General features: G+C 43.1%; 1 protein-coding gene across 1 annotated transcript in view; it reads left to right on the top strand.

Moving 5' to 3' along the window:
• The window catches only part of cdh22 (cadherin 22), a 1,314,714-nt gene extending 1,299,463 nt beyond the window's left edge, over positions 1-15,251 (top strand). Inside the window, exons 10-11 of the mRNA XM_086005235.1 lie at positions 10,117-10,368; positions 12,339-15,251. Coding sequence (XP_085861361.1) covers positions 10,117-10,368; positions 12,339-12,835 — 749 coding nt within the window. The 3' untranslated portion in view covers positions 12,836-15,251. The remainder of the gene's footprint in view (positions 1-10,116; positions 10,369-12,338) is intronic.
• Positions 15,252-26,271: the final 11,020 nt, after the last annotated feature.

The following is a 26,271-nucleotide window of genomic DNA, read 5'->3' as shown; positions in this document are numbered from 1 at the left end:
GTGAAGGAACACAGAAGAAGTTACTCTCAGAGAAAGAGCTGATGCTAGATAAGGCTTTCAGCGTGGCAGTATCGTATGAAGCAGCAGTCAGGGGAGCTACAGAAATTCAACAAAAACCACAGGAATACGGCACCCACGAAATGACACGGGATTTGCAAAATGTTATCGCTGTGGCAGAACTAACCATGACCAGAAGGACTGCTGGTCCAAAGACAAAATATTCAGGCAATGCGGGAAGATGGGACACATTGCACGAGCTTGCAGGTCTGGGAAGAAGACCAGCGACAACAAAAAGGCTACTAAGGAACCATACAAGAAAGTACAAAAGATGACGGACAGTAGTTCCGAAGACCAGATGAGCGATAGTGAATCCGGGAACAGGAGACTAAGCTGTCTCAAACTTCACAATGTAATCGCAAAAGAGGATCACCGAACCATTTGGGTCACCCTCACGATAGCAGGGTCCCAAGTTAAAATGGAATTGGATACAGGATCAGCGCTAACCGTCATGAATCGACGAGACTACGAGCAGCTATTCTCACACATACCCTTGAGAGAGACATCCATCGTCTTGATGACGTATACGGGGCAAAAGGTATACCCCAGAGGAAAAATAAGGGTGCCTGTCGAATACAACGGCAAGAAAATACGGAAATTGTATCTCTACATACTGCCAAATGGTGGACCACCGTTATTGGGACGGGAATGGATCAGGAAGATAAACTTAGATTGGCACTCCATTCATGCAATGATGGTGGATGGTAAAAAAGATGAAGACGTCACTCCTGGACGATTGTCAACAATCTTGGCTAACGCCAAGGAGGTATTTCAACAAGAACTGGGCACGCTTAAAGGCGTAACCGCCTCGATAAAAATTGAAGAGAATGCAGTTCCCAAGTTTTTCAAAGCAAGACCGGTACCATATGCAATTCGCCCAGCCGTCGAGGCAGAGCTGGAGAATCTGGAGAAGGCAGGCATGTTGTCTAAGGTCAACTGGAGCGAGTGGGCGACACCCATCGTTCCTGTCATGAAGAAAACGTTAAGCAATAAGTCCGGGGAGCCAAGGAAGATTCGCATCTGTGGGGATTTCAAGGTGACGGTGAACCCAGTCCTTCACACAGTACAATATCCTCTTCCAAGGATAGAAGACATCTTCGCCTCACTGTCTGGAGGGAAGCGTTTTACAAAAATTGACCTAGCACAAGCATATTTGCAGATGGAGGTTGAAGAGTCCTCTAGGAAGTATCTCACGATAAACACTCACAAAGGTCTTTACCAGTATCATCGATTGGTATTCGGAGTAGCATCGGCTCCGGCGATATGGCAAAGAGCGATGGAACAAGTCCTGCAAGGGATTCCGGGGACTCAGTGTTACTTGGACAACATCCTTGTGACAGGTGAAGATGACAGTGAACACCTTAACAACCTAGAACAGGTGCTCACTAGACTACGGGAACATGGGCTGCGAGCCAACCGCCCCAAGTGCGAATCTTTTAAGAAACAGATATCGTATTGTGGCCACGTGATTGATGAAGAGGGGCTACATAAGTCCCCTGACAAAATTGAAGCGGTTGTTAAGGCCCCAGCACCTGAAAATGTGTCGCAACTGAGGTTATTCCTTGGATTGGTGAATTACTACCATAAGTTTTTGCCGAATTTGTCGACAATTCTGCACCCACTGAACGCCCTGCTACGAACGGGGGTAGCATGGAAATGGAGCGATGATTGTAAGCGGGCCTTTCAGAAGAGTAAGGACTTAATCACGTCAAGGGAAGTATTGGCTCACTACAACCCAGCACTGCCAATCAGACTGGCGTGTGATGCGTCTCCCTACGGCATTGGGGCGGTACTGTCACATAAATTCCTTGATGGTTTTGAGAGGCCGATAGCTTTTGCGTCATGCTCGTTAACTTCTGCCGAGCGTAACTACGCCCAGATTGACAGAGAGGCCCTCAGCCTAGTGTGGGGGGTGAAGAAGTTCAATCACTACCTGCACGGTCAAAAATTTACTCTACTAACCGATCATCAACCTCTTGTCTCCATTTTCAACCCTCAGAAGGGCGTACTGATAATGACAGCACAAAGGCTGCAGAGGTGGTCCCTTTTCCTAGGGGCACACCAATATGTCATCGAGTACAAAGGAACTAAACAGCATGGAAATGCTGATGGATTGTCACGCCTACCGTTGCCGACGGTGGAAGAAGAAGACCTTGCAGTGGATCCAATGGAGTTATTCCACTCGACCATAGTCGAATGTCTCCCTGTGACGAATGCAAACATAGAAAAGGAAACACGGAATGACCCGACACTATCACGGGTCTATGATTTAACGGTGAAGGGATGGCCAGCACATGGCGAACCACTGCTGCCCACACTCTCGCCGAGAAGAGAACAGCTGTCAGTGTGCAGAGGAACCTTGATGTGTGGATCCAGAGTAGTAATTCCACCTATGTTGACGGATAGAGTGCTCAATGAGCTTCATGAGGGTCATCTGGGTGGGGTAAAAATGAAGAAATTAGCCAGAGCGTTTGTGTAGTGGCCGGGAATTGATAGAGAAATCGAAGAGATGACCAAGAGCTGTGCAGGATGCCAGAAGGTCCAAAACGCCCCACCACAAGCTCCTCTGCATCCATGGGAGTGGCCCTCATCTCCATGGTGCTGGTCCCTTCATGGACTCGATGTTTTTAATTGCGGTGGATGCACATTCAAAGTGGCCAGAGGTAATAAAAATGTCCTCAACCACCACGGAAAAAACTATCACAGTTTTACGAACCATATTCGCCAGGAATGGGCTGCCTGAACAGATTTGCTCTGACAATGGACCACAGTTTGTGTCTGAAGAGTTCCGGAGGTTCTTAAAGAACAATGGTGTTAAGCATTACACATCTGCCCCATATCATCCAGCCACTAATGGATTGGCCGAGAGGTTTGTCCAAACATTCAAGAAAGCTATCAAGGCGATGTGTAATGAAGATATACCCCTACAACAGAAGGTGGACAACTTCTTGTTTGCCTACCGGAATGCGACACATGCGGTTACCAACCAAACTCCAGCCATGATGTTCTTCAATCGAAGACTACGATGCCGCTTGTATTTGGTTAAGCCAAACGTCCGAAGAGATGTGGAGAACAGGCAGTTTCAGAATATGAATGAAAGGCCGACCAGGAGTTTTAATATAGGTCAACCAGTTTTGGCCCGGGACTACCGCACTGAGAAATGGCAGCCAGGAACGATTTGTACACGACAAGGACCTCTCATGTATACCGTGGACGTTGGGGAGAGCATTGTAAGACGCCATGCTGACCAGATTCTAGAGTCACTGGAAAACGTCAACTCCACACCACGATCTGATACACCTGGTAATGAAATCGACGTTCCAATTGCAGCTACCGCAGAACCAGTAATATTGGAAGCAGATGAACCAAACAACGACATTGATCCCGACTCAACATTGCCAGAAGAACCTGATACCCCAAAGAGGCGTTATCCAGACAGAATCAGGAAGCCTCCTCAAAGACTGAACTTATAATTGCTTAAACTTAACCAATGTATCTAGCAACCGTAATTGTGATTGTAATTAGTTATCATTTAGTTGTTAAATGAATGTTATGTACTGTTCATCTAAAAGGGGAGGAATTGTTGTGTATGTACCTTTAAGAGAATAACTGGTCTCAGACTGCAGTACCGGCAGTGACCACCCCTGTATAAGAGGCGTTAGTGAGCCTCTGTTGTTTTCAGTTTCACTATTGACTTCCATCAGTAAAGACGTGTTTTGTTCAACTCCTGCTGTCCGTGTCTCAATCATTCACGGACGTAATAACAGGCACAATGAGCCGAATGGCCACCTTCTATAACATAAGATTCTATGAAAGTAATTTAACACATCATAACCTGAAAGTATACCACATATTCAGGGAGTGTTTTTGGGTCTGTCAATTTTAACACCTGCATTATGTAGAAAATTAAAATACAACCGTACCATGGCAGGTACAATGTTAGCGAGTTCCCTAAACTTTAGAAGCCTTTTTAGTAATATGCTGATCCTGTACATGTAATTATTCATGGCATGATGTGAACATGCTTGTGGAATTGTTTAGTACTGTTCTTCAGTTCGGTCTGCGCATGTGAAGGTACTCAGCATCAAAGAAACATACGTGATAATTCAGGCTGTAGACACCCAGGCAAGCTTTGTAGCACGCCAAGTACTTGCCCAACCATTCCTCCGCTTTTTTTAAAATTCGATTATGGGATGTGGGCGTCGCTGGCAAGGCCAACATTTATTGCCCATCCCTAATTGCCCTTGAGAAGGTGGTGGTGAGCCTTCTTCTTGGACTGCTGCAGTCTGTGTGGTGAAGGTACTTCCACAGTGCTGTTCGATAGGGAGTCCCAGGATTTTGACCCAGCGACGATGAAGGATCGATGATATACTTCTAAGTCAGGATGGTGTGTGACTTGGAGGGGAACTTTGAGGTGATAGTGTTCCCATGCACCTGCTGCCCTTGTCCTTCTAGGTGGAAGAGGTCGCGGGTTTGGGAAGTGCTACCAAAGAAGCCTTGGCGAGTTGCTGCAGTGCATCTTGTAGATGGTACACACTGCAGCCACGGTACGCCGGTGGTGGAGGGAGTGAATGTTTAAGGTGGTGGATGGGTTGCCAATCCAACAGGCTGCTTTGTCCTGAATGGTGTCGAGCTTCTTGAGTGTTGTTGGAGCTGCACTCATCCAGGCAAGTGGCGAGTAGACCATCATACTCCTTACTTGTGCCTTGTAGATGGTGGAAAGGCCTTGGGGATTCAGGAGGTGAGACACTCGCCGTAGAATACCTAGCCTCTGACCTGCTCTTGTTGCCACAGTATTTAAATGGCTGGTTGTAAGATTCGCAAAATTCCCACATTCCCCCAAGGTTATTAATAAAAGGGACCCTGCATGGACAATTTAAAAAGGGTACCCAAAAGATGGCGTCCGCACCTCGTGACCAAAAAGCTTGTAAGATTTTAAAAGCTTGGACTCTGCAGCACAGAGCAGGCAGTTTTGGGAAATCGAAACTTAAAATGCATTTCTTTGGAAAGGACTTTGTGTTTGAAAAACCAGACAGTTAAGTAAACACTGAATATGCATTTCGTTAGATTGGAACAGATCAACCCAGTTAGGCCTAAGCGTAAAGCCATTAGTTTGTCCGCATAAATAATCGGAAACAGCTTAAGGAAGCCACCAAGGCTGGACAGGCCGATTAAAATGTATTAATGACAATACAACTCGGACATTAGGCCATCAGGTGTGATAAACGGCCGTCTAAAGCCAGTTAGTTTAGATTGGTATAATCATTTAAAACAGCCCGCCAAAAGTTAAACAATGGACTGACCTGATTTGGTGCGCAGATTAGGGCCTGCCGAAGGAGTATAATTGTAGGCCCATCAGTACCAATCGCTCTCTTACTCTTGACTCGTGGGCTGCTGCCGCCCGCACTCGTGCCCTGGCCTCGTGGCGGATTCTCTTCTCGCTCCCCACATGAGTTTTGCAACCAAGGACATCCATACCAAGCACGGAGGAGGGGAACGAGACCCGAGTCCAAAGTCACCCAGGACACCTGGGCCACGAGAGAGGGCAGAGGAAACGAGGTGAAATGAAACGAGATGAAGAACAAGGTAGAGACCCGACAAGAGCAGAGAATGGCAGCAAAGACGCATTGATAAAGACCAAGCGCCTAGTTATAAGCTGGCGCTTGGGGAAGAATTCATATTACGAATATGCTGGCGTTCTAAGAATGGGTAGAAAAATCTAAGCAGTAAAGACTGCCAACACAACGTTACCGCCGCCGACCGCCCAAGGGAGAAGAAGAAGAGAACCCATCGCGACGAGACGACGACGGTAGCTGAGGAGAGGAAAGGTGTGTCGCAGCAACAACTCCAGCACCGCGCCCTGAGACCATGTGGCGACGGAGTACCCCAAAGGACAGGAGACCAAACCTCAAAACTCGCAGCTGTTAAAGCAACAGGCCTTGGATTGGTGAGCATGAATTCCTGGCCCCTCATAGCTTAATCTAGTTAGGTATAGGGGGTGGGATAAGGATAAGGGGATTGTTAATGAAGTTGTTTTTCCCTCGATGTGCCGTGTGTTCCCCATTCCCTGTATAATCTGTTATTTTGTTTATGCCTATAATTGTTTACCAGTAATTTCTCATAAGACTGTGTTTTATTTCTATTTTAATAAAATCTTGGTTTTTCTTTCACCAAACCACTTGTCTACTCGATTTTTCTGTATCGCCGCCTGCACCTAAGTCCGGTGTCTAGAACCTAGGGGCGTGGGAGCTATTCAAGCTGCTCACAGGCAGTCAGGGGCATAACTGACTGGGCGCACGCGCCACCCACCACCCCCCCTACATGGTCCAGTTAGGTTTCTGGTCAATGCTGACCCCCAGGATGTTGATGGTGGGGGATTCGGCGATGGTAATGCCGTTGAATGTCAAGGGGCAGTGGTTAGACTCTTGCCTGTTGGAGATAGTCATTGCCTGGCACTTCTGTGGCACAAATGTTACCTTCCACTTATCAGCTCAAGCCTGAACGTCGTCCAGGTCTTGTTGCATGCGGGCATGGACTGCTTCATTATCTGAGGAGTTGTGAATGGCACTGAACATTGTGCAGTCATCAGCGAACATCCATATTTCTGAACTTATGTTGGAGGGAAGGTCGTTGATGAAGCAGCTGAAGATGTTGGGCCTAGGACACTGCCCTGAGGAACTCCTGCAGTGATGATTGACCTTCAACCACCACAACCATCTTCCTTTGTGCTAGGTATGACTCCAGCCAGTGAGAGTTTTTCCCCCGATTCCCATTGACTTCAGTTTTACTAGGGCTCCTTGATGCTACACTCGGTCAAGTGCTGCCTTGATGTCCAGGGCAGTCACTCTCACTTCACCTCTGGAATTCAGCTTCTTTGTCCATGTTTGGACCAAGGCTGTAATGAGGTCGGGAGCCGAGTTGTCTCAGCGGAACCCAAACTGGGCATCAGTGAGCAGGCTATTGGTGAGTAAGTGCCGCTTGATAGCACTGTTAATGACACCTTCCATCACTTTGCTGAAGATTGAGAGTAGACTGATGGGGCGGCAATTGGCCGGAATGGATTTGTCCTGCTTTTTGTGGACAGGACATACCTGGGCAGTTTTCCACATTGTCGGATAGATGCCAGTGTTGTAGCTGTAGTGGAACAGCTTGGCTAGAGGCATGGCTAGTTCTGGAGCACAAGTCTTCAGCATGATAGCCTTTGCTGTATCCAGTGCACTCAGGCGTTTCTTGATATCACGCAGAGTGAATTGAATTGGCTGAAGACTGGCTTCTGTGATGACGTGTCCTCAGGAGTAGGCCAATATGGATCATCCACTTGGCACTTCTGGCTGAAGATGTTTGCAAACGCTTCAGCCTTGTCTTTTGCACTCACGTGCTGGGCTCCACCATCATTGAGGATGGGGATATTCATAGAGCCTCCTCCTCCCGTTAGTTACGCCTGGTGCTGCTCTTCTACACTCCTTATTGAACCAGGGTTGGTCCCCTGGCTTGATGGTAATGGTAGAGTGAAGCCATGAGGTTACAGATGCTGATGGCCCACAGCGCCTCATGGATGCCCAGTTTTGAGCTGCTATTTGTTCTGAATCTATCCCATTGAGCATGGTGGTAGTGTAATACAACATGATTGGAGGATGTTCTCAGTGTGAAGACGAGACTTCGTCGCCACAATGACGGCGGTCACTGCTACCAATACTATCATGGCAGATGCATCTGCAACAGGTAAGGATGAGGTCAAGAAGGTTTTTCCTTCTTGTTGGTTCTCTGGCATCTATGTCCTTCAGGTGCTACTGACCCACTCTTGGTGATGGACATTGAAGTCCCCCACCCAGAGTACTCTCAGTGCTTGTTCAACATGGCGGAGTACTGAATCATCCATCAGCTGAGGGAGGGTGGTAATCAGCAGGAGGTTTCCTTGCCCATGTGCCATGTGACTTCCAGGGCCACTCCTTCCCAACTCTATCTATATACACCACTGTGCCACCACCCCTGGTGGCTCAGGACATACCCAGGGATGGTGATGGAGAAGTTTGGGGTTGAGTATGACTATGTCAGGCTGCTGCTTGACTAGTCTGTGGGACAGCTCTCCCAATTTTGGCACAAGTCCCCAGATGTTGGTGAGGGTCAACTGGGCTGGGTGTGCCATCCGGTTCTATTATTATGTTCCATAGTGGTTTGTTACAATTGAGTGGATTGCTAGGCCATTTCAGAGGGCAGTTAAGAGTCAACCACATTGCTGTGGGTCTGGAGTCACATGTAGGCCAGCAGATTTTCTTCCCTAAATAACATTAGTAAACCAGATGGGTTTTACGACAATCTGATAGTTTCATGGTTACCATTACTGATACTAGCTTTTTATTCCAAATTTATTTAATTAACTGAATTTAAATTCCCCAGCTGCTGTAGTGGGGTTTGAACTCATATCTCTAGTTCAGGTCTCGGGATGACCAGCCCAGTGACATTACCACTATGCTGCCATTCTCTGCATTGGTCTTATCTTCCCCATGGTCCCACATGCTCTAAGTTTCAGTGCACCTTCCAATTCTTTTCATTGTCTTAATGCAATCTCTGAATATGGACTCGCTACACACATTTTAGGGGAAGTGCAAGGCTGGAGTAATTTAGTGAAAAGATCCCTTAACTAACGAGCTAAATTCAACTTGCGCACAAAATCTCAATGTCCCGACACTAGGGTGTAATTCTGGGAGGATCACAAAACACAAACTATTACAAATACTACTTATTCCCCATGCTCACACTCATTTTTGCCTGCGAGATAAATGTAGAAATTCCTACATATGAATTTCATTAAAATGATAAAAAATGAAAATGAAAAATTGGTTGGCAATACTTCAATATTCTTCTGATCAACTGTTAAATGTCGATGTGTATGTTTGGATACAAGTGTATGCTTATTCATTTCCTCAACATCTCAATTATAGACATATGTATCACAAGACAATACAAATACAATGATCAGACCAGATGTCTGCTTTAACATGGCAAACGGAATCTTCTTAGTTTTCTTTGCCCTGACAGAAAGGCTGGCCTCCGTACAATGTTTAACAGTGGACTGACCAAGAACTGATGAAACTCACCCAACTGAAAGTAGCAATGAGAATTGAACTTCCACATTCTGGTTGGGAATCAACTGGTCCTCCTAATTCAACCACTGGACCATCCCTGTTAATGTCACAATCAGTGGATTACTAACACTTTATGGTTTTGTTTTCTCTAGGACATGGAGGTCACGAGCTGACCAAAAGATGCTGCATTAATCAACCATTATAAAAATCTGAATGCTTATGAGCAATATCACAATCAAACATTTTAATAGTTTATAATAATTAAAGAGCCTTGAAGTTTAATGTAATGTGCATCTTTACATGAGTGGTTTAACCAGGTTATCATTGCAACACTGAACAGAGGCCACAATCTCATTCTGGTCGATACATTGGATATATGTTTATCTTCTTAGTGGAGTGGTTGTAAAAGGCATTAAAGCATAGCCTAAAAAGGTGGCAAGGTATTATTGAAGAGAAGTCTAAATATATTTATCAATGTTTGCACCATGTTACTTGAAGTGAGGAAATAATGAGACTAATTTTAAATACTACTTGAAGGCACGGTGTGTGAGAAGCAAAGTTAATCCAATTTATCATCGTCAATGAGCAGAAAGATACATTTCATTTGCTGTACTACAATCACTTGCAAACACATACAGATCAGTCTATTTTTCAAGGCTAAGACGGCAGCTTCTTGAGTTATGTTTATGGGATTGAACATTAGTTTTATTTGCTGCTGGACATTGCCAAACTGAAACTGAAGAGCAAGGTAAAGCTTAGTTGGGTAGGGTAAGAAGACATTTATCAGTGTTTAAATTCAGACCAGCAGTATAGCAGTATACGGGTTACTGCTATCAACAGCCTTATCGGGGTCCAGCTAGAATAGTTGCAACACAATTCCGAAGCCTGTGAATAGTCTGTGATCTTTCAGCTATGTACAACATTTAAGATACATTGGTTCTAACCAGTATTATTTAACTTTTGTTTCTTTTAGAAAATACAGCTGGAATTCTAACCCACAGAAATGGCTTTAACCGTCAAGAACAGGACATCTACTTTCTCCCAATTCTAGTGGTCGATAGTGGACCACCGGCCTTGAGCAGCACAGGTACCCTCACCATCCGGGTGTGTGGATGTGACAGCGCTGGAACCATACAGTCATGCAATGCCACAGCTTATGTTGTATCCACTGTCCTGAGTCCAGGGGCACTTATAGCTCTGCTAGTCTGTATTCTTATACTGATAGGTAAGCAAATAATATGATTCATTAAATTAAGGAGCAGTTATTTTTGGCAGTCCCAGTAGGAGCCTTAAGCCTGAATTAAATAAAATATATGCACCCAGTATATAGCTGGCACTAGCTTAAATATTGAATAAATATTTGATGAATATTAACTTTTTTGAGGGGTATTGTGCGTTTATTATCCTTTCATCTCCATGTTTGAATTTTAACTGGAGAGTTTAGAAGAATGAGAGGTGATCACATTGAAACGCATAAAATTCATAAGGGGCTTGACATGGTAGATGCCGGAAGGATGTTTCCCCTGGCGGGCGAGTCTAGAACCAGTGGTCACTGTCTCAGAATAAGGGGTCGGCCATTTAGGACTGAGATGAGGAGAAATTTCTTCACTCAGATTGTGGTGAATCTTTGGAATTCTCTATCCCAGAGGGCTGTGGAGGCTCAGTAGTTGCGTATATTCAAGACAGAGATCTATAGATTTTTGGATACTAAGGGCACCAAGGGATATGGGGATAGTGCAGGAAGGTGGAGTTGAGGTAGAAGATCAGCCATAATCTTATTGAATGGCGAAGAAGGCTCGAAGGGCCGAATGCTGTACTCCTGATCATATATCTTATGTTCTTAACTCCATCCCAGATTGAGGGACTTATCCCTCTGTTGACTATATCTGTACTATTGTTCTACTATTGGGAATGAGTTTCAGATGGTCACAGTCAAGTTCTCAGTAATTATGAGACCTCAGTACAAAGCTGCCAATGGATGAGTGCCAATCTGCAGGCTCCCTGAAGAGAGGACATGTGGATAATTGGTACAGAAGATGGGATTGACACACTGGTGCAAGCTTGGGTTAAAGGATATTGTTGGGGCAAAGTAGAACCAGCTTTACTCTACACATAGACCATGCTATACATATTGTTCATTAACTTACACTGGCATCCCGGACTATGATAAACTTAAAAATTCACTAAGAAAGCACAAAGCAAAATGGAGATACTAGAAGTTGAAAGCTGAAGTTGCCTTTCACTAACCAACAGGGATAACTTGAAAAGTTAACTACCGATATACGCTGAAAACATATAAATGAGACATTTGCATCAGTCAGGAATAGTTACATATGTAACCCTCGAGTGTCCATACCTCCACAATACATCTTACTGTACCCCTCAACTGTCCCCATTTACAGTAATGAGTCAATCGTATCCCACTATCCCGACTTTGGAGCAACATTAAGATGTCCTTTGGGCCTAAAGATTTTAGACCTAAAATTTTGTTTTGGAGTTCAGGAAAAACCAACTCCAAAATACTGTGAACTGGGTGATGCAAGACAGTTCAGTGAGCCAAACTTAGATATCATTCACGCTCAGGCTTAATCTGGACGGTAAACCCCAGACAGTTCCTTAGTTGAGTTGAGGGGGTTAAGGATTTGTCTGGTTCCTTGACATATAGTTCTCGGGATACCAAAACCCAGAATTCGTACAAGGGAATTGAATGAGTTCCTGTTTCAGTGGGCAGTAAAGGGGTAAGAGTTTGCGATAGAATGAGAAAACAAACATCATCTTCGGGTTCTGAATCCAGACCTGGTTGGGCTGAATGTCATTTTATCATAGTTCATTCTTTTTCATTATGCTTTTTATTGTGATGTAACCATATCTAGTTAGGATTACTTGAATGAGAATCCTGGAATCTGGGGGAAGGGATGCCAGAAGAACAGAGTGTAGGGTCCTTCTGGATCAATGATCTGGAAGGGGCCAAATGGCATCCTTCATCCATAGCTTTCTTGTGTCCCTATGAAAAGTGGCAGAAATCTGTGTTCAAGTTGAAGTTCCACCTTGGACATACTTAGAACTGAAAGCAGCTTTCACTTCAGCACTTTGTAATTTAAGTGGCTCCGATCTGGGATCAGGTAGGGTTGGCTGGGTTCAATTTCATTCATTTGGAAACTAGCCACTAACATGATGCCTTTTGTTTTCTTACAGTACTTGTCCTCCTCATCTTGACTCTGAAGAGACACAGAAAGGGTCACATGATCTCAGAGGATGAGGAAGACATGCGTGACAACGTAATTAAGTATAACGACGAAGGAGGAGGGGAGCAAGACACCGAGGCCTATGACATGACGACGTTACGAAGTTTGTATGATTTCACAGAAGTCAAAGCAGATGGAGAAAGCGTGACCCCTGAACTTCATTCTCTGCCCCAATGGTTTCAGAATCCGGATGCAGATTTTTCCATTTTCAGGAGTTTTGTCTGTAAAAAGCTCGAAGAGGCTGACGCCGATCTCTCTGTTCCTCCGTACGACTCTTTTCAAACGTATGCATATGAAGGCACAGGCTCAGTGGCTCAGTCACTCAGCTCCATTAACTCTCTGTCCACTGACTCAGATCAGGACTATAACTACCTCAGTGACTGGGGGCCTCGGTTTAGGCAGCTTGCTGGACTTTACTCAGGAAATCAGGCAGACGACGGATCTTAGCATCCGACAGCTAAACTGCCAGTTCCTTTTGCTCCATTGCAAAAATAGTACAATCACTCCCAATAAAACAGTGCAGCTTTAATCTTAAAAGCTGACACTTGGATCATCCAGGAAAGTAAAAAAAATAACTTTCCTCTTCAAAAAATAAACATTATCTTCTCCAACTAAAGTTCCAAATCTGGGAATTGGCCAGTCTTTCTGAATCAGTTATTGTGGTAAAACATTGCCAATAAAATGGTGACTATTCACACAATATGCTGGCAATGTTCCCAGTGCAGTATCTTGACAAATCTCCCTCCTTCAATACATTAAAAGGCTTGGCAGCTACAGTGAAGGTATCACTCTAGTAATGTGTGATGGTACAAATTTTAATCCAACAGGCCAGGCCACTTCTGATCATGAAGTGACGCTGGCATCCACGAGTTGACGTGAAAACCAAGAACGTCACTTTCAGTGAACCAACATTTTGGTTCTGTGAAGTTTCCGGTTTTGAAATTCTGTTCAGTTTATTTGACTGATTATTTAAAATAATTTTGTTGAAGTCCTTATAAAATGACAGTGCTTACATGAGTGCTTTTTTTCTTGAAAAACATTCATACACACTGGCACAGCTACAAAACATTGACTGCATAATAAAGTGGCAGTGCCAGTCCTAATTAATGACTGACTGGATAACTGGCCATGGTCAAAAGGTGACACCAAGTTTCACAGGTTGGCTGTAGATTTCTCGGAAGTGCTTGCACCATGGCACGGCAGAATGAAAGCAATTCCAGCTAAATTGCAAACATTAATTGGAAAAATATTCATCAAAAAATAAAAAGTTAAAGGGACAGAAAATGGGCACGAAGACAGTCTTTGAAAGCTTGCTTTACTGCAGTTGAAATTAGCCATCGAGGTTATATCCATGAGGGAAATGCATTCACTGTAACCTCACCTGGCCACCAGGTTGGCAGACCAGTCGTAACATGTATAAACTGAAATGTGGAATTCTGCAATCTTGAAATTCGTGAAGGTTTGTGCATTTCTCCCTCGAACGCATTGCACACCCAATGTATCGGTGTAAACAGTTCTCTGTGCTCGGATTGAAGGGCAGTGCAAGCACAAATGCTGATGTGACTCGTGTTGACAAGACAGTGATAAACCAGGGCCATTGGTTTATGGCGACTGCCAATTCTTCATTCCACTCAAGTCTCTGAATGAGTCGATTTCTGATTATTTGGGATTCCGGGATTTTTACCAGGATCATACTCTGTGATTCGGTACGTTTTCCAGGTCTCTAAGATGTAAAGGGGCTGTTCACATCTATGGATGAATGAAGAAGTCAACTTATGTTTTATTGCTTGGGATTCTGGGATTTTTACTAGTGATTTGAGGATCACGTTCCATGATCCTGCCAGTTTATCCTTGTGAAAACCGCAACCCAGTGGCCTTGGTAATAACCAAAAATAGTTGGGTGACTTTTTCTCGGATTTGTAAAGGTTATCGTGATTTATATTTTTTCCTAGCTGCCCTTCCAGCGAGCTTGATATCTTGAATTCACCATCGGCGCTTCAGACCCTTCATAACTGCTGTGCCAGAACAGATGGAGGTCCTGACCTCCGTTAACACATCCTCATCACTTTGGACTCCCAGCCGTACCTGCTGTTGTTTTGTTCGGTTGCTGGAGGTCACTGGTTTGAGGAATGTTTTATTCGTAAATTTGGAGTAACCATCGCTGCTTCTAGGACACCAATGCAGTAGTGGAAGCGTGAGGTGGCAAGCTGCTCGGTCTGGGTTCCACTCTTCCCTTTCTGAACCAACTTACTTCTGGACTCCCTCATCCTAGGGTATAATGCAACTCGAGGGTTGACGTAAAAACCAGCCCTGCTCGGTGCCACAGACCCCCATCAACCCTCGACGAGGCAGTCAACCAAATTCACTTCTTTCCTGCTAGGACCTCTGGATATTTGAGGCTTAATATATCACAAGCTCACGGCGATGCGTACTGTAGCATTCTTTAACTATAAAACACAACATAACCCTATGTGTCACAAACAATCATGAGTGTGTCAAATGGAGACAGACTTTCCCCAGCTAGGATGCCCTACAGACAGACTACCATCCTTCAAAATAAATGTCAGATGTCAAGAGGAAGAAACAGACCGAACATTCCTGACAGCTTAAGCCCTAGGCCACGTTAGAGTTCAGAAAGCATGACTTTTTATACAGAAAGATGCTGTCATAAGGTCTAGTATGTGAAATGCAAGTATACGTGTCAGTTTCTCTTTTGCTGTAAAATATGACAGAATTGGTACTTTTTTGTACTCCCCCTGGTATAGTGATTAAAAGAAAGTAGTAAGAGGTAAAGATTTCTGGTGCTATGTTCAATATTTAAAAATGGGGTAATCAGAAAATAAAACTTTCAATATTCATCTTTCATGTGACTTTTAACGTTTCTTACCGTGAAGCTGAAAGTTTAAAATCATGAAGATATTCTTGGATTTTTTTTTTGGAGGGGAGAAGCACAGGTGAAAGTGATGGGCAAGGCTCATGGTGCAGGAAAGAGTAGGATAGGGAGAGATAAGTGAAGCAGCAGCAGTTAGTGACGCAATGCTCGGGTTTTAGGAAGGAGACCGGGAGTTTCATAGTTTAGAGTAAAAACAGAAAATGCTGGCAACACTCAGCCGGTCAAGCAGCATCTGTAGAGAGAGTAAAAAAAGGGTATTAACATTTCAGGTCGATGCCCTTTCATCAGAACTGGAAGATGTTAGAAACAAGAAGCTTTTAAGCAAATACCTTAGTTTGGAGGTCTGGGAAAGAATGATCTCGAATAGCAGAGTAAATGATGAGTCTCGATTTAAATAGTGAGGATACGGAGAGCAGCAAGAATATGTAGGACAGTGAATTTGAAGCTTTGAAGGTAGGATAGTTCCGAAGAACTATAACCAGAGCTGTATCAATAAAATGGAAAGAGACAATGGGGGTTTTAACTTGGCAGGGGGACACAAGATAGGAGACCGCAGATCAGTTCCCCCTTATACACCCCGCCATATATTCCTTTCAAATGAAGTCAATGGAAAGGAGGATCGGGTGGGGTGTACAACAAGCGGGCGATTTTGCAGCTCGCCGAAGTTGAATTTCACCCCCCAAAATCTTCAATGTACGCAACAAAAGTTGTGATTATACATAAAGTCAATTAGCCATATTTTCCTCTGTTCACGCTGTGAAAAGTTGGCCTGAATATAAAACAGTTTCCTTGCTTTACATTCACTCTAACCTTTTGTTAATTTTGGCAAAGAGATAAAAATATTCCCCATTGTCTTTGTTAAATAAAGTAAGAGCTTTACTATAATTTGCTTGAAGGGGATAACAACTATGTACTGAAAAGCAAAGAATGAAACAATGAATACATTTAAATTACACTTTGTTAAATACGCGAATGCCTTGAGATACATTAACCCTCTCCCATGAAAAATGGGCAAAAAGTCATTGCAAAATTAACCAAGGGTCTCAGCTACCATACAACAGGCCTTTTTTATATAAAAGACTTGAATTTAAATAGCACGATTTCACAACTCAGAACTTTACATACAATCAATTGCACTGACAAACTGACTGTTATCTGGGCAAACCAGCCGCCATCTTTGCACACAGCGGATCCCACAGACTTAAGTAAGATGAATGATCCATTTTTGGTGGTGGGAGGAAAGTTGCCAGGAAGGGCACCAGGGAAACTCTCAACTTTTCTTTTTTGATCAAGAGCATGGGATATTTAGCCTCCACCTAAAAAGGTAGACGGGACCTTGGTGTTGGCCTTGGCTCAGTGGTCAAACTCTCGCCTGGGTCAGAAGGTTGTGGGTTCAAGTCCCATTCCAGAGACTTGAACACAGAGTCTTGGCTGACACTCCAGTGCAGAACTGGGGTGAGGGGAGTGCTGCATGGGCAGAGGTGCCGGCTTTCAGATGAAATGTTAAACTAAGGCCCGGTCTTCCCTCTCAGGTGGACGTAAAAGATCCCATGGCACTATTCGAAGAAGAGCAGGGGCGTGCTCCCTGGTGTCCTAGCTAATATGTAACCCTCAAACACCACTAAAAAACACATTATCTGGTCATTATCATATTGCTGTTTGTAAGAGCTTGCTGTGCACAAATTGGCTACCACGTTCCCTGCATTACAACAGTGACTACATGTCAAAAAATACCTCATTGACTGTAAAGCGCTTTGGGACATCCTGAGGTTGTGAAAGGTGTTATATAAATGCAAGTTTCCTTTCTTACCCAGTATGTAAAAAGCCCAACAAGAGTCAGAGTACTGCTGGATCTAGATAAGAGAAGTAAATGTAGGGGAACATCTAGGCAATAGCGATCACAATATAATAAGGTTTAAGATAAAGATTGAGAAGGACATAAGTAGGACAAAGAGCAAAGTAATACATTGGGAAAAAAGCTGATTTTAAGCAGATGAGAATGGAACAAGGGAAAATAAACTGGAAAAATTTACTGACAAAGAAATAGAACAGCAGTAGGGATCATTTAAAATGGTGATCAATGGAGTCCAGGAAAAATATATCCCACTAAAAAACAAGAACAAGCTAGACAGTAATGACACACCTTGGATGAAGAAAGAAATAAGAGCAAAATTGAAACAAAAGAAAAAGGCATACACTAAGTACATAGACAACAAAGGAGAGGATGACCAAAGGGGACAAGAAGAGGTTAGGAAAGAAGTCAAAACAACAATTAGGAAGGCAAAGAGGAACTACAAAATTAAATTATCAAGGAATATAAAAAAGTATTCTACAGACACATAAATAACAAAAGAAAAATCAGGATAGGGATAGGGCCACTAAGGGATACACATGATAAACTCACAGGTAATGACAGCGAAGTGGCAGAAATATACAATAATTGCTTTGCCTCTGTATTTATTAGGGAGACTAACATGATGGACATGACATTAGAAGGAGAGATCAAAAAGGATAAAAAGACATTTAAGATAGAAAGAGGGGATAAACTAAGCAAACTTAGAGAGGATAAAACCCCTGGTCGGATGGATTGCCTCTGCGCATATTAAGAGAAGTTAGGAAATAGATAGCAGAGGCAGTATTACATATATATACACAAAATTCATTAGAAAAGGGAATAGTGCCAGTGGACTAGCAGACAGCTAATATGATTCCTAAATATATCAGACAGACAGAACGCAAGCCCAGGGAACTATAGACCAAATAGCTTAAATTCTGTGGTAGGAAATTAATGGAATCCTTAATCAAAGATGTAATAGAAATACATCTAGCAACTGAAAATATAATAAAGAGTAGTCAGCACGGATTCCAAAAGGGAAGGTTATGCTTGACCAATCTTATTGAATTCTTTGAAGGAGTAACAGAAAGGGTAGATAAGGGTAATACAATAGACATAATAAATTTGGATTTCCAAAAAGCCTTCGATAAGGTACCACATATGAGTCTCATTACTAACATATGGAGTCAGGGGGCAAATAGCAGAATGAAGAGCAAGATGGTTATAAAACAGAAAATAGAGTAGGGGTTAAGATAGTTACTCGGATTGGCAAATGGTAGGAAGTGGTCTTCCACAAGGATCGGTACTGGGACCCCTGTTGCTCAACATTTAAATAAACGATTTTGACTTGGGAATCAGAAGTACAATTTCAAAATTTGCGATAATACCAAACTAGGGGTATAGTTAATACATAGGAGGACTGTGACAAAGTACAGGGAGACATTAATAAACTTGCAAAATGGGAGTGTAATCGGCAAATGAACTTCAATATAGATAAGTGCGAGGTAATACATTTTGGTAGGAAGAATAAGGAGGCCACATACTCCTTGGAAAATAAGTGTCTAAATAGGGTAGAGGAACAGAGGGATCTAGGGGGTACAGATACAGGAAACTTTGTGTTATCCGGAGGCTAAATGTCCGGCAAGCTCGAGCCACCAGCAAAAATCAGGAGCCGTTTTTTTCTTTTCGTTGCTTTTTTCTCAACGGTCAAGCTCTGCAAGGTCTGTAGCTAAGCAACAGCTTCAGCTAGAGATGCTTGCCGACTGTTTAGAAGCTGTTGCTAAGCAACAGGGTTTGTTGATTCACACGGAGCTGAAAATCTCCGTATGGTTCAACATTAGCGCTGGAGTGTCCAGCAGTTTTGAGGGAACGGCAACAGCTCGGTCCCGTCGGTGCCGGATAGCACAAAGTTTCCTGTACACAGATCAATAAAAGTTGGTAATAAGGCCATAACAAAAGCAAACAATGCACAGAGGTTAATTTCTAGAAAGATAGAATTGAAAAGCAGAGAAGTTATGTTTAACTGGTACAGAACCCCGGTGAGATCAGACTTGGGACACTGTGAACAGTTCTGGTCTCCATATTATAAAAAGGATATAGAGGCACTGGAGAAGGTGCAAAAATATTTACTAGAATGATAGCAGAATTGAGAGGTTATACCTATCAAGAAAGATTGAACAGGTTGGGGCTCTTTTCTCTAGAAAAGAGATGATTGAGGGGTGACCTGATAGAGATCTTTAAGATTATGAAGGGGTTTGATAGGGTAGATGTAGAGAAGATGTTTCCACTTGCAGGCGAGACCAGAACTAGTGGCCATAAATATGAGATAGTCACTAATAGATCCAATCGAAAATTCAGGAGAAACTTCTTTACCCAAAGAGTGGTTAGAATATGGAGCTCATTACCACAGGGAGTAGTTGAAGCGAATAGCATAGATGCATTTAAGGGAAAGCTAGATAAGCACTTGAGGGAGAAAGGAATAGAAGGATATTTTGATGGGGTTAGATGAAGATGGGTGGGAGGAGGCTCGTGTGGCATGTTGGGCCAAATGGCCTGTTTCTTTGCTGTAAATACTTTGTAATAATTTGTAAGTTCTTTCATTCTTTAACATCTAATCTGAAGGATGGCACTCGTGACAATGTAGCACACCTTCAGTACTGCACTGGATTGTCAGTGGGCGATCATTGACAGGAACTCAAACTCACAAAATAAGCCCTGCTGTGTTTTCCTGCAAGAAAGTTGTACTGCTATGTTTTGGGGATTTATATAAGTGTACTTTGCCATGTTGGTTGTACTGTAAAGAAAAATGTAATGTAATGCCAAGTAAGACTGAGGTAAACTTGTCGGATTTTATTCTTGTGGACAACAAGTCAAGGGCTTGGGAGTCTGATATGTTATGTGATTCGACTTACTTTTACACAGTTAAGCTCCTTGCTAGATAATACTCTTTTAAAATCTAATCTTTTCCACTAAATAGAGTATATAATCAGTTTACAAATCAGTCATGTGTAAAGCAACGGTTGCTGGTCCAATATACTTTGTGCGTGACTGGAATTATACACTGCTTGAATTCAAACAAGCCTCATGTTGTGGGGAAACAGCAGCGCTCCATGTCTTGTGTGTGCACTTAGCAAATATAATTCCTTGAAAAACAGAAAACCTTGCTGGGATCTATCAGTGCAGGTGAAGAACTGGCAATTCCGTTACTGGAGAAGTGAATTACATTGCTGGGTATTACAGAGTGGAATTTTAAAAAAATCAATAAAATGCAATATTTTCTTCATTTGACTGCAAAAACAGTCTTTGAGGATGTGAGAGAATTGCAATTTCATACAGAGAACATCCTCTTAACTAAACTGATCAAATACATTGTTAAAAATACAAGTAGTACAAGTCCACTCTCCTACCAGCTCCACGCTTGAACTCCCTAGCGACTTGTCTCTCAACAACTCCCCTGTTCCTAAACCCCAACCAGCGTAAATGTTTGATCTGGATATTAATTGAAATATTATTCCTCAATATCATAATTTTACTGAGTATTTTCAAACTGAGTGAAGCGAAACATGCTGCAGGGTATTGGCGATTTTGTTCCCGCTTGTATCTTTTTCAGCAGATTACAAGTGAAATTGAAAAATAGGCTGCGGTACCGATCAAGAGTAAAGAGTACTCTGTGCCTGAGAATGGAATCAGCGCTTCTGCCGAGTCAGGGATTTAATGTGCTCATTACAGCTAGATATCCATTCCGTTAGCTAAGAGAGGCCATCAATCACATATGGTTAGATAATAAGTCCAGCAACAGTGGTATAGGCAGCCGGAAATTAGGGAAATGTCAGGAGTTCAATAAAGAGCATCAATAAGTACAACGCAGGTTGTCTAATCATGCCTTTGAGTTCTAGCCCTTAGTGTGGTTCTTCTTGGAGGGAGGGAGGCTAAGGCAGGGTGGGGTATTGTACCCATGTGCAGTTTTTTTTGGGGGGGGGGGTTTCAAGTTAGCTCCAAGGTGACTGCTTAATGGGAGTTTGGAACTAAGTCAATCCACCATGGCAGAATGGGTATTCTAATACCTGATTCAGGCAGATCCACAGTACTGCAGGGTGCTGTTGATGATTAACCAACCAGTCTAACTAATTAAGGACATCTGGAGGGGCAATGCTGTAAGTAGGGGCAGATATTCATCTCACTTGGCTCCACATGGCCATAGTTCAGCAAGCACTAGAAAACTTAGCAGTGCTCTGCGCGGATGATTTTAGTGGCTAAAATTCAGCAGTACCACAAACAAACTTGAGTGTGCCTAAGAATTGGCTCTCTCAAATTTCCACCCTGGTTCTCTTGGCTGTTTTGTTGCGCGTGTCCCTGTGGCGAGTATGTGTGCACTTCATATCCGCTGAAGCGACATTCTACTAATGTGAATTTCTCAGTGGTGTGTGGAGACTCTTAAAGAAAGGACTTGCATTATATAGCGCGTTTCACAGCCTCAGGACATCCCAAGGTGTGTTACAGCCAGTGAAGTACTTTTGAAGTGTAGCCACTGTTGTAATGCAGGAAATGCGGCAGGGAATTTGCACACAACGAGGTCCCACAAACAGCAATGTGATAATGATCAGATAATCTGTTTTTTAGTGATGTTGGTTGAGGGATAAATATTGTCCAGGACACCAGGGAGAACTCCTCTGCTCTTCTTCAAATAGTTCCCTGGGATCTTTTTGTCCACCTGAGGGGGCAGTCGGGGCCTCGGTGTTACCACGACTAATACCTTAAGCATAGCGATGGGGTTTCTACATGTCAGTCATGAGTCTGACCAAAAATACAGACTTCAAGGCATATGATACTCAGCTCCATCCTTGCCTCCCATTCTGCATTCTTAAACAGGATAAAGTAAGAAAAACTGAAACTCTTCTCAATGCTTGAACACACCAGCGATCCTAATGTAAGTGAACTCAGAATGTACCATCTAGATGTCTTTAGTTTTTCTCCATTTTTAACAGGACATCCTATTGCAGTGCTTCACTAAGCCCTACTCTTGTATAAAGCCGCACATTGATCTCCACCAGTTGTTTGCTTCATTTGAATGGCACAAGAAAAAGGGCTTTTGAGCTGCTGGTTCAAGAAATCCAGTTTGCAAATTTGGGAAGCTGATGACCATTTGACAGAGTTAGAGGATAATATTTCTCTGAATGAGTACAGAAATGTTGAAAGACATGGCATCAGATCTGAAATATCATACTTCCCAAATGTCAGGGACAGTTGAAAGTCAAAGACACTCCTGCAGCAGTTTGGAGCCCTAATGTGTTGTACCTGGAGTTAGAAGGTCATGGGTTTGCCCCAGGGATTCTTCAACTCTTGAGTTATCTTGGCTCAGTGGGCGCTCTTTGAAGCCCAAGTCTGAAGCCCCGCTCCAGAACTTGAACACATAATCTAAGCTGACAGTTCGAAGGAGGTGCTGTCTTTCAGACAAGACCAGTTAATTTGTTTTAAGTGATGCTGGTTGAGGGAGCAACATTGGCCCCTTAAACTAAGGTCCTGTCTGTTCAGTTGGACATGAAATATCCCATGGCACAATTTGAAGAGCAGAGAGTTCTCCTGGTGCCTTGACCAATATTCCTCCCTCAATCAACACCACCAAAACAGATTCATTGGTCATTCATTTTATTTAATGATTCTGCATGTAAATTGGCTGCCTCCTTTGCCTGCATAACAACAGCAACTGCACTTCAAATGTAATTCATTGGCTGTGAAGCACTTTAGGATGTGCTGAGGATATGAAAGGTGCTATATAAATGCAAGTTCTTTTTCTTCCTTTTTTAAAAATTAGTCTCTCTCTGGGCGCCATCAGCAGAAGCCAGTAACTAAGAGGGAAAGAAAAAATACTCAGAGCAACATTCTGCCCAACTATTTATCACCGCTTCTGACAGCTCGCTTCCAGTCACCATTGGTGGAGGTGTGGGAGAAAGTCACTCACCTGTCTCAGATATACCCTGCAGGGTCCGACATTTGTTATCTACCTATTGACCAACTCCTTGTCCATACCAAAGGTGGTTCTTCCTTGATAGGTGGTTCTTGCTTCTGTTTAACGTACAATCAATTAATTTTGGCAAGTGGGCAAATTCTTTAACCCATACCTATCACTTATTGGGGCAGATTTTGAGGCATCCGAATACTTACCTGGGGACCCTCCTTCGCAAACTTGCTGTTTGAGGCTGCGTACTCGAGGGCCGCGTAATGGCCCACAGATCCCAGGGGTGCAGCGCATGCGGAAACGTACCTGGGATCATGTGGGCCTGGTGCTCCAATCAGTGGAAGCACCGAGTTTCCCCTCAACAGATTTGTGGCTTATAGGAGAAAGGAGGGTGCAGACTGGCACCTGACCTGCTGAATCCACTCACTGAACGAGCAGGGTCAATGACAACAGCACCATCAGGAAATAAGAAATAAATATATAATTAGGTTTAATATTTTGTTCTTTATTTTGGAATCAGTTGAATTCAGATTGCCCCACACAAAAAAACTGGCGAAATGACAGCACCAAGCTTCAGTATCAGGATTTCAATAAAATGTGTAACTAAGAAAAAAAAGCTCTTCTCAATTCTACGAAGCTCATGGCTAAATTATTCAAACAGAGCTTAGGTGCTTCCATCTGTTGTAACGTTTCAATTTCACTTTTAGGTGAGCTAATTAAACTAAATACATGCCGAACGATGCTTTGGATCTTTTGAGGTATCCCCTTACGCTGATACAAACAGGCCCTTCACCTGTTTGCATCAGCCATTAAATTTTCTGACGTAATTGCTGGGCAGTTGGTGGGCAATTAGCCCAACTTGACAGATCGCAAGTTCAAGATTTAACAGAAATCCCGAACTTGCGGTCCATTTCAAAGGCGATATGACGCTGTACTCAGAGTACCCTGTCATACCCACTGCATATTCTGGCCCACAGTGTTGTTACAGTCAAAATAGTGAATGGGGTCGTGCCTGTGCCCAGTGGAGAGCATGAGAACTTCCAAAGTTGAATTAAGCTGAACTTTGTGACCATCAAGTTCTTCTTAACTCATCCAAACTACTTGACTGGCAGGTGGGCAGCCTTGATCTCCATGCACACTGGCCAGAAACCAGCTGTCAGACGGGGCTGATTGATATCCACCATGTTTGACTGAGAACAAGGCATGTCTGATGGTGGAATTAGAATAGGAGCCTGCCAAACATTCCCCACAGCTGAAAGGTGGGCGGAGGCTCCCGGCAATGCCTTAGGGGGAAAGGGAGAGAATCAAAAAAATAAAACTGGGCAGTGTCTTCGAATAAATTCAATGAGTTGGCAAAACCAGAGATTGATTAAGAGTGAAGAAATTGATACATGAATAAAATAAAAATAAAAACAAATAAACTTGTCACTTTCTGGAAATTACTCTGCAAAAGAAAACAATTGTTGAATTGGTGCCCAGAGTAGGTTTGATTGACTACATCCTGAGCTTGAGCATGAAGAAGGTGGTGTCTAATTTCTATACTTTCGAAGGTAATTCTACTGTGTCCCATTTATTGTGACAAGTTCAGCAAAGGGTTTTTTTCCTACTATCGATCAAACAAAGAGGAGAAACAATCTTTAAAAGCAGCCTTGGCATCCTCTTGGGGGCTGCAAAAGACAGACAATTATGGACATTTTAAAACTGTCTTAGTTTTAATCAAGTATGACAGAAATATTCAACATGGCAGCGAGTGCAGCAGAATTCACCCAAAGTTTTTTTTTGCATTAAGTATCTGCTCCCCACTCAGTTCCTGCCTTAGCTCAATATCAACCAAAATATTTTGCCTTCTTTTATCTAGTACTGTACTAGTTTGTTCCTAGGTTCCACAGTCTATTCCCTTGTGTGCAAGGTGCTTCAAGTAGGGCCAACCAGTTAATTGCAAAATGTCAAATCATCAAAATGACTAAACAATCTTCAAAAGCCTCGGGAAAAGAAATCTCATTTTAGCACAGGCTCACCCATCGAAACTACTCCACAGAGGACCGAGCAGGTCCCAGCACGAGGTAGAGTGGATCAGTTGGAGCTCCCCTTGGCGCAGTGACCACAATAAAGCCAAGTTTAAGGTTAGGCCTATGATGGGAAAGTGAATGAGTACAACAGAAACACTGAATTTTAGAACGGCAGATTTTAAGGAAATTAGGGGATTGAGCTTAGTAAATTGGACTGGACAGCACTGTTAGAGAGGGAAAGCATGGAAGAAAAGCAGATCGAGTTTATAATGAATATTATATCGAGTAGAGGAGGGATACAAACAAACAGCGAAGGAGAGCAATAGTGGGTAAAGTCTGATGAGGGCAACACTGCAGGAATTAGAGCAAGAGAGATTGTTCTTCAAAGAAAAATACAAGCAGTGTGGTGGACTGAGATGAACGGTGATGGACAGGAAAGCTACAATAGGAAATTAGGTTAGGATAAGAGGGAATATTAAAATAAATGTCAAGCAATTCTATAAATACATTTGCAGGAAGCAGTTAAAAAAGGGGCCAATGAAAGATCCCAAAGGTGACATGATATGAAGTGATCCAGGGAAAGAAAATATACTACATTTTCTGTGCTCACAGCCATCAACAAGAAGATGAATTTTCAGGTGGGGTGGGGGAGGGGGTAAAGAGAGCAAAGTCACAAATGAAACAGAAATCTTCAATGTGGAGGGGGTAGAAGGGAGAAAGAGGGAGGGGGAGGAGGTGGGGAGGAAGGTTGAAAAAGGGGGAGTAGGAGAGAGAAGAATGGAAGAGAGCGGAGGAGAGGGGGGTGAGAGAAACGACGGAGCGGGGAGAAGATAGAAGAGGGTCGGAGGGGTAGAAGATGGCAGAAGTTGGCATTATTAATCAAAATGCAGTCCAGGGCACATAGAGGTGATCTTCTTGAGTTGAAATTGAGGCATGGTAAAGCGAGCTTTAATGTGGTTCTGACCTGGGAGCACTGAATAGTGACACAGGATACAAGAGTCTGCTTTCTTAGCCTGGTCAATTCTAGTCTCATTAATCTCAAAGAAAACAAACAATTTAAGTAAGTCAGAAACATAGCATTGATGTCCTAGTTATACACAGAAGGCAAGTTAACAAGCAAGGAAGTATTGGAAAACAAAACGGGCCAGATTTTACAACAACACAACTCAACACAATGTACAGCACAGAAAC

Source organism: Somniosus microcephalus, chromosome 13, assembly GCF_052327205.1.
Source record: "Somniosus microcephalus isolate GS21.2 chromosome 13, FLI_Smic_1.0, whole genome shotgun sequence".
Taxonomy (NCBI): domain Eukaryota; kingdom Metazoa; phylum Chordata; class Chondrichthyes; order Squaliformes; family Somniosidae; genus Somniosus; species Somniosus microcephalus.
The sequence above is the reverse complement of the archived record's forward strand: the minus strand, read 5'-3'. Positions and strand labels throughout refer to the sequence as shown.